This window comes from Gymnoscopelus microlampas (assembly GCF_963454915.1).
Source record: "Gymnoscopelus microlampas genome assembly, chromosome: 2".
Classification (NCBI taxonomy): domain Eukaryota; kingdom Metazoa; phylum Chordata; class Actinopteri; order Myctophiformes; family Myctophidae; genus Gymnoscopelus; species Gymnoscopelus microlampas.
The window spans coordinates 55762347-55771541 of record NC_139939.1 but is presented as its reverse complement, the minus strand read 5'-3'; the positions used below and the strand labels follow the sequence as shown (position 1 = coordinate 55771541).

Genomic DNA, 9195 nt, shown 5'->3' with positions numbered 1-9195 from the left:
GTAAGTCGCTTTGGATAAAAGCGTCTGCTAAATGACTGTAATGCAATGTAATGTAATGTTTTTAATTCATGAAAATGTGTGATTTCTTTTGTGGGAAATGTGGGAAAATCTTTTGAAATTATAACAATTGAAAACAAAATGTAGGAAAAAAAAATTATAAAATAAAGGAATATTTAGTCTATTAATATATAGTGACCCATAAAAAAAGGGGTCACTGACCGCAAAATGGGTCTCGACCCACTGTTTAGGGAAACACTGGATATGCATATCAAGTACATGAATTGAAAATGGTTGACAATCTATGCTCTGACCTAACGGTATCAAACTGCAGGGGCTCCAAGATGGGGGTCTGTCCTCATAGACTATCATACTGATACCAGGAACGATAAATAAATCACCACATTTGAACTTGAACAAGACACTCCTGCAGAACTCCAGGTCAATGAACTTTCTGGTTGAAGCCAAACACACTCAAAACAAACAAACAAAGGGAGGAATCACAAGATCTGCTGCTCTTTGTCCTCTGGACTGAGGTTTGACTAGCCTGGGACCAGACGAATCTGCGAGTGCAAAAAAAAATTGCACTCTGCTATTTGGGTCTGGCACCGCTCCATAGAGAATCCATGTCCTGCTCCAGAAGACGTGGGGGACCAATCAGGGCCCAGAATCCAAATATGGGAGACTGTGATTGGTAGTTGGTTGAGGTCTAACCAATTGCGTCCAGAGCCATTGTTTTGATCCCACCCCTTGGGAAAAAAACGTCCTCATAGAGGCACCAGACTCATATCCCCGCAGTGATATAGTCTGGCTACGCAAAGGCTAAGGTTTGACCAGATATACAACAACATAGTTCTTCTGAAGAAGGTCTACACTACAATACATTATCCTCTGAAGCAAGGTGATTATGATTTCCTTTTGTCTTCAAGTTTTCAATTTAGGTTGTGGATTTGCCAGTTCATTTATTTTTTGTGAAAAAAGGCTTAGTTTTTGTTGAGTTTTCTTCAGTGTTAGTTTTTTTTTTGTATTGCAATAAGGGGCAGTAAGGGGCCAGATTTAAAAAGCTCAGAAAAACTAGCAAGTCTTGTTAATCTTGTAGATCTGCCATTTTCAGTATTTAAAAAAAAAAAGATATTGGATTAAAGGACATTTCCTCTATGGTTAGTTAGTTTCAGTTAGTTTTGTGAACACACAATGTTGTTTCAGTAAGCTATTGTTTTGTTGGTAAAGCCTAGTTTTTGTTTTTATTTCAGTTAACTGAACTATTTTGTCAATTGTAGTTTCCGTTATTTGGTTATTGTTAGTTAACTGTAATAACTCTGCTCTGGAGGTCTAACCAACTATATTCTCCTGTTCAGGATCCATCCTGCAGAAGATGATGAGAGTCACTGTGTGCTTGTTGTTCCTGAGCTGTGTGTTCTGCCTGGCGACAGGACAGACATACACCAGCTACAGCCAGATGGAACCTCGCCTGAAGACCTTTGTTGATCTGGCTCTGAAAAAAGCTAATCAACAACTTGATTATGGACATCTGAACTTCCTTAAAATCGGTGAAGTAGCACAGGTAACGCTGTTGCATGTATATCCTCCTAGAATTGTATTCATTGTGTTTTGAATCTTTATTTTTGCATGGTGTATTTTTTGTTTTCATGAATGTAGCGTTACGTTATGATGCAGTACGTGTGTTCTCTTGTGAAACACAGATAAGAGCTGTTCCAATGTATCTGCTGGTAACTTAATGATGTGGAATGACTCAGCTGTTATACAGTAGATCAGAGATTGGAAAAAAGACTTCCAGCCGAGCAAAAAGATAATGAATGCTCAGTGTGGAAGGCACTTAACAGTGTAGGGCAGGGGTCTTCAACGTTTTTTTCAGGCCAAGGACGCCTTAGCTGAGAGAGAGATGAAGCAGTGACCCTCCACTGCATATATAACATTGTGTTGCAGATTAAACCTTTCCGTAGATTTCATATAGCTTCATAGACTTGTTTGACACGAATATGTTTGACATGAACAATGGGAAACACTGACATGTAAAGCATTGTGTCATGTCATGTTTCATCTCACAGTTTGAAATAAGAAGACTGTGTTACAAGTAAAAGTCCGGAATTAAAAATGTACTTGCGTAAAAGTACAAAAGTATTGGTATAAAAATGTACATAAAGTGCAAAAGTAAAAGTACTCATTATGCAGAATGTCCCATTACACAAGTTTTCAAATGTATAAAATGTATTAAAATCTTTAGAAAATAGCAGATCTAATGCATGGTGAGCTTGTAGATCGGCTATTTTCAAATGGCCGAAATGTATATAGGGCTGAAGTGGGTAATGTATGTTTTGTAATGATAATCAAAATCTACAGAGTAACTAAAGTTTTCAAATAATTGTAGTGGAGTAAAAGTATAATATTTGCCTCTGAGATGTAGTGGAGTAGACGTAAAAGTACTGAAAATTGTAAGTACTCCAGTAAAGTAAAAGTACCTCAAAATTGTACTTAAGTACAGTACTTGAGTAAATGTACTTAGTTACTTTACACCACTGGTGATGACCAATTATATGGACATAAGGTTGGAAATAATGTGAAGTGGGATTGTATTGTATTGTATTGTATTATATTATATTGTATTGGGTCATGTCTTGTTCTCTTGTAGCTCACACCCCGGGTGAGAATTGACGTGCGCTTAGGGGCAACAACCTGCAGAAAGGCTTCGGGTGCAAATGACCACACACATCGCCCTGAGTGTCCATTCAAACGGGTTGGTGAAATAGGCTACATCACATTCATTATGAAACTCTGATCAATGAAGGCTTAGTGAAGTCTAAAGATGTAATAGAACACCATTACTATTACACACACATTATTGTTTGTGTGTTTCATTGTTCATTTCCTCATTTATTATTTATTTGGGAGGGGCAGCATGTATTAATGAGAAAAGCATGTAGCATAATGCAATGTAAATACACAGGATTTGGCTAAGTATGCACATTTTCATAAACTATTCATTGTCAATGAATGGCTCAGTTAAAACCAAGGAATAGGCTGACTGCGGTACAGTGAAGGACACTGTTTACATTGGTGGATGTTTGATCTAAAATGTTCACTTTTTGAGGGTAGAAAAGACCAGTCTAATTCACAATGCTGTCCCTCAGTCCAGGGGACCACCAAACCTAACCATTGTTCCTCGGTGAGGTTGTAGGTTGCTAGTTGCTTTAACCCTACACAAAATAAGTATTATTATTATTATTATTATTGTCTCCGCCAGGAGACTTTGTTTTCACTTTCTAAATATGACACACAGATTGGTCAAGCCTCACGTGACGGTGAAATAGTGTGATCTGATTGGCTAGTGACGTATAGCGGCCTATAAATACATGTGTCACTTTGAAAGAGAAATGAGAAATGAAATGGCCGATACTGTAACAATTGGATAGGACACTTACACAGACAGGACAGATAGGACACTTACACAGACAGGACAGATAGGACACTTACACAGACAGGACGGATAGGACACTTACATAGACAGGACAGATAGGACACTTATACAGACAGGACGGATAGGACAGTTATACAGACGGATAGGACACTTGTGTCATGTTACTATGACACAGTAACATGTTCTATTTTTTGTAAGAATTAGAACATATAAGAAGTATAACATTCCCAGAAGTAGAACATTCCCAACATTCCCAACACAAGTCTGCTGGCGGAGACTTGTGCTCCAAGGAGCACTTTTTCTAGTTATTATTATTATTATTTTTTCTAAGTATCCTTCTGATGACATCACTGGAAGGACTTCCTTATATCCCATTAATAAAAAAGTCTCAGCTAAATGCCCTTAATAATTTATTTTACTAATCATGTATAAATGATGTACAGATTACACCAGAGCAGTGTTTGAAGTTGTCTGTCTGTCTGTCTGTCTGTCAGCTCGTGGTTCGTTGTTTTGTGTGTAGCACAGATCCAGACACCAGCGACCCCTGGATCGACTGTGTTCGCCATGCAGATCAGGCGACGGTAAAACATCTCTCCATGTTTCTAATGTCTAATGTCTAGTGAATGCCTAGTGATTAAACGGTTCCTCATTTAGTTGACCACCCCAGCCCTGCCACCCACACACACACACACACACACACACACACACACACACACTCTGAGAACAGAGAACCACTGATCTACATGCATTTACAACGAAACATTATTTTGTTTATTAAACTTTAGCTTACTATATTATTATTATATTAGTTATTTGTATTATTATATTATATTATATTATATTATATTGTATTATATTGTATTATTATATACAGTATGCAGTATGCACTATATATCACATGTACATGTTGTTTTCTTTCAGCGTTTTGCTCGATGGGACCAGCACTGTATCGCACCACCACCTGGGTCAGAAGCATTGAACAAAGGCTTTGATGACTGACAGCATAACGAGAATGAGTTTAAATGTGGTCACTGATCAGGAGCATGTGATAAGAGGGAATGTCTCTAAAGATCAAAAATAAAGGAGTGAATTGCTTGAATGCTTTGTAATATTACGCTCAATCTTTATTAAAGGTAGGGTAAGTGGGTTTTTAGGTTAAAATAAATAAGTGTCACATAGAACTATATTGTGATAGTAATCATTGCTATGGAGTACTTGTTCAGTAACAGGAGTCTCCCCGTCTCTCCTCCTCTTTAATAAACATAAAATGCACTTTCAGGTCGGGATACCCATTTTATCCAATCAGGACAAAGAACTTGCATAGAAAACAGATGAAACATGTATCTCCTGACTGGCTGAAAATTAGTCACCCACCTGACAATGTATTTTAATGTTCATTAAAGAGCTGGAGAGACGTGGAGACCCCTGTTACTGAACAAAAACTCTAGTCTATAGCAATGATTACTATCAGAATATAGAGCTTTAATATTTAACAAAAAACGTTTTGTTTCAACCAAAAAATATCACTTACCCTACCACCTTTAAGTTGATTACGTACTAATCAAGTCATCTTTTGTGAAACAAGTGATGAGATCAATTTAAGGACGTGTGGAGTTATTGGTGGAACAGCATGATGTGTTGCAACAGTAATAAAGTACTCTGTTACAAGTAAAAGTCCGGAATAAAAAATGTATTTGAGTAAAAGTACAAAAGTATTGGAATCAAAATGTACTTAAAGTACCAAAAGTAAAAGTACTAAAATGTTTGATGTTTTAAAATAGCACATCTACAAGTTCACAACGTGTCGCATGTGAGCTTGTAGATCGGCCCTGAGCCCTTTCTTGTGTGCATTGGTAATGGACAGGTTGATGAGATAAGGCAGGAGTCACCATGGATTATAATATGTGGAGTAGAAGTAAAAGTATAGCTAATTGGAAATACCCCAGTAAAGTAAAAGTACCTCAAAATTGTGCTTAAGTACAGTACTTGAGTTAATGTACTTAGTTACTTTACACCACTGAATATACGTAGAGGAATTATTCTTCTGGACGCCATGAAGACCCATCATCTTATTAAGAGTGTGAACACAATCCCCAGAGTCCACTGATTGTCTTTGCTGAGAAAGTAAAGTCTCTATTGAAACAGCTATAGTCCCTCTGAAATTAATTAAAGGCTGTGTAAGTGATATTTGTTAAAGGGATATGAACCCCAAAACCACCTTTTATTTTAACTAGATAACAGAGCTTTCTCAAAGTGTTTTTTCTTGTGCTTCACTGCTCAAACATTGTATTTATATGTAATTGTTTTATTTACATGTGATCATCCTTGACAACATGTAGTTCATTCCAGATGGGCACCTGAGAAAAACATATATTTAACTGTTATTAAGTGCATAATAAAGCCTTTATTAACTTTAATAAAGAATTGTTCCCAGTTTAGACCAAGTGAATTCAAAAAGCATAGTTAACTGTCAATAAGTGCATAATAAAGGCTTTATTAACTTTAATAAAGCATTGTTCCCTGTTTAGACCAGGTGGATGCAAAAGGAATAGTTAACTGTCAATAAGTGCATACTAATAATAATATTAATAATAATAATGTCAACTTAAATGAGGAGTTCACCCAAAAAATGACTTATTTTCTATCAATTACACACCCCATGAAGCCTTGATTTCATGGATTTATTTTTGTTTTTGAGGCATTCCTAAGACAATAATTTGATGACCGTGTGTATTTTCGGGAGGAGACACAAATAATCTACTTTGTGTCTCCTACCGGATACATTCGCCGGTAGGAGACGGGAATCAAATTATTAGCTTAGGAATGCGACAAAAACAAAAAAATAATCCATGAATTCAACGCTTCATAGGGTATGCAATTGATAGAAAATAAGCAATTTTTTGGGTGAACTCCTCTTTTGCAATTTGAATTAGGAAGAAGATCTGGACCGAAGGTATGCTTCCGAGACATAATCACCATGTTTGATAATGTAATGTGTTATATTACATTATGATACATTAATCAATCATTTAATTGTGCTTTAAGGACGTACTGCAAAAACATCAATGCAAAGTCATTTATATTGATATAATGACAAATCAAAAGACGTATCTCATGACACTTAGCACACAGAGCAGGTTAAGACCCATATATCATCTCCCCCATGAGCCGATATAGCAAGGAAAAACTCCCCTTTACACCATTGGTTCTCAAAATGGGGTCCGGGGACCCCCAGGGGTACTTGAGGGGATACCAGGGGGTCCCCAGCTAAATGATTTATAGGAACCAAATGGACCCTTATGGGTCTGTAACTCTGAGAGTGTACACATGGAACCAAATGGACCCGTTAGGGTCCATTTGGTTCCATTTGTACACTCTCAGAGTTAAATTAACATTGATTTTACAATATGAATTGGGGTCCCAGAGATAGAAATGTCATTAAATGGGGGTCCGTAGCCTAATGCATGTCAAACTGGGGGGGGGGGGGTCCTTAAATTACAATGATTGAGAATCACTGCTAGAGCTGTAAGAATCCTCTCTTATGGGGGTCCCTGGCATATATTTTTCAAATGGGGGTCCGCGGGCTAATAAGTGTCAGTTTGGGGGTCCTTGACATGAAAAGGTTTGAGAACCACTGCTTTACACAATGTGTTATGGGGCAACTTAGTATTTCTAGTAACAATGGAAGCATATTCAGTTACTTGCTAATTACCGTACACACAGGCACTTCTTGTGTAGACAAGTGAGGAGTGGCAGAGAAGTACAGTATGTCAGAATGGTGCAGGATGTGTATGTATGTAGACAGTGTGACGGTGGTGGGGAGTGCAGTACTAGGAGTGAGGGACGGGTTCACGGTGGAGGTGAGCCTACAACAAAGATAGACGGCCCTGAGCCCTTTCTTGTGTGCATTGGTAATGGACAGGTTGATGAGATAAGGCAGGAGTCACCATGGACTATGATATGCAGGCCCGGATTTATAGGAGTGGAGGCCCTTGGGCTAGAGTCCTTTTTGAGGCCCCCCTGGCACTCATGCTCGCCACGATTTTTTGCGGGTTGTTTTTCTTTTTCTTTTGGGTTTAATTTGGTTATTTCGGTCCAAAAAAAATTGACCTATAATTATGCATCCATATACTACTTCATGAAGTGGAGTAGTATATGGATGCATATTTATAGCAGAAAGAGCTTCACATTTAACTATAGCCATACTCATTCAATTTTGAACCGATTCTTAAAATTAAAAATTCTCTATTAACTGTGAATGCAATACTTTACAATTAGGCAACATTCTGCAAAAAAATGCACATCTACAAGTTCCGCCATGAGCTTGTAGATCAGCTATTTTCAGTGAAGATATTTGGTGTGAAGGGGAAAAAGGAGTGATAGACCCCTGGGAAATGAGTGTACAGAGAAAAAGTGGTCAAACTCAGGTACAGTACAGAGCCTCAGGTCCCCCTGTTGTTGTTGTTGTTGTTGTTGAAAGAAGTTAAGCTTGTCCCCTTTCAATTGTGTGTGTTTATTACTAAATGAGAAGTTAGCAGGAACCATGAATTAATTAATTTGAGTTCCCAGAGGTTTTCGCCAGCTCTCGCATACAAACTTCTGGGCCAGAGCCCTGGTATTTGTGCACGGGATGTAACTTACGCTCAGAATATGAGCGGACACGCCTCTTACCGGTCTGACAGCTGTGCAACTCGTCTAAACAGTCCGACGAGAGGCAAACAGCAGTACAAAACAACGCCGGCCGCAATTTCTCAAGGAGAAATTGCTTCCCGTCGCTCCGATTTGCATGCAACACCCACTGCATGTGGATCCCGCCCCCTTTTCTTCATTGGCTGTTGATTTGAATCAGAACGCAGAGGCCGCGCCCCTGCTGTCCAGGCTCTGAGGCAAAGTCTCCCAGACTATGAATTAATAAATGACAATTACTTGAATTTATTTTCATCAATCATTAATCTTCATCTTCCTCTTTTGTGACTATTTTATTTCCAACAAGTTGTACAAGGAGTGTAGTTTGAAGTTGAACTAGAATGTCTGAGGACGTGTATGCCAACATAATCTATGAAACTGCAGTCCCTGGGACCCAGCAGGATGCGGTACAGAAGAACACAGATCACCAGAAGCATGGAGGTAAGAAACTAAATACATTAATAATAATAATGTAATAATAATAATAAAATGCTATAATGGTTAACAAACACATGGATGTTACACAAGGGCAGTGGTGTAGTGGTGTCTAGAGAAGTGAGTTAACATTCATCAGAAATTAAATTCAAATATTGGTCTTAATTATTAATAATATTATTATTATTATATATACTTTTCCCCATTGAAAATGACTTGTTATTGTAAAAACAGGTTACCATTATATCCACAAGAGCGTTTTTTGTTAACAATGTTGCCTACGAAGGAAAATGTAATTGTAGCTGACCAGAATCCGAAAAATTGCCACATAACACTTTTAAGTTGATCAGGTTTAGCAATGACTTTGTCTAGCATGGAGTCGTAGGCTCCCCCAGACTCCCTGGTTTATGTTTAAGGCTTGCTGGGTTGTTTTCAGCTTTCAAGTGCATATCCTAGCCACTGACTCGGCTATCCTCATCTGGTTTGTTGTATCCAGTGTTGCCAACTCTTGTGAGAGAAATAAGCCAACCCACCTCCAAAAACAAGCCAAATCTTGTGAGAAAATTAAGCCGACATGGCAACACTGGTTGTAGCGGGCTTGTTATGACAAGTGACTGCAATCGCTTAACTACATGTCAGTA

General features: G+C 38.1%; 1 protein-coding gene across 1 annotated transcript; it reads left to right on the top strand.

The window, feature by feature from the left end:
* Positions 1–865: 865 nt before the first annotated feature.
* Positions 866–4432, top strand: LOC311065371 (uncharacterized protein; the record flags this gene model as incomplete). The annotated part of the gene is made up of 5 exons (XM_084085687.1): positions 866–898; positions 1356–1561; positions 2648–2752; positions 3928–4014; positions 4355–4432. The coding sequence occupies exons 2-5, from the start codon at positions 1373–1375 to the stop codon at positions 4430–4432; spliced, it is 459 nt and encodes a 152-aa protein (XP_083941813.1). The 5' UTR covers positions 866–898; positions 1356–1372.
* Positions 4433–9195: the final 4763 nt, after the last annotated feature.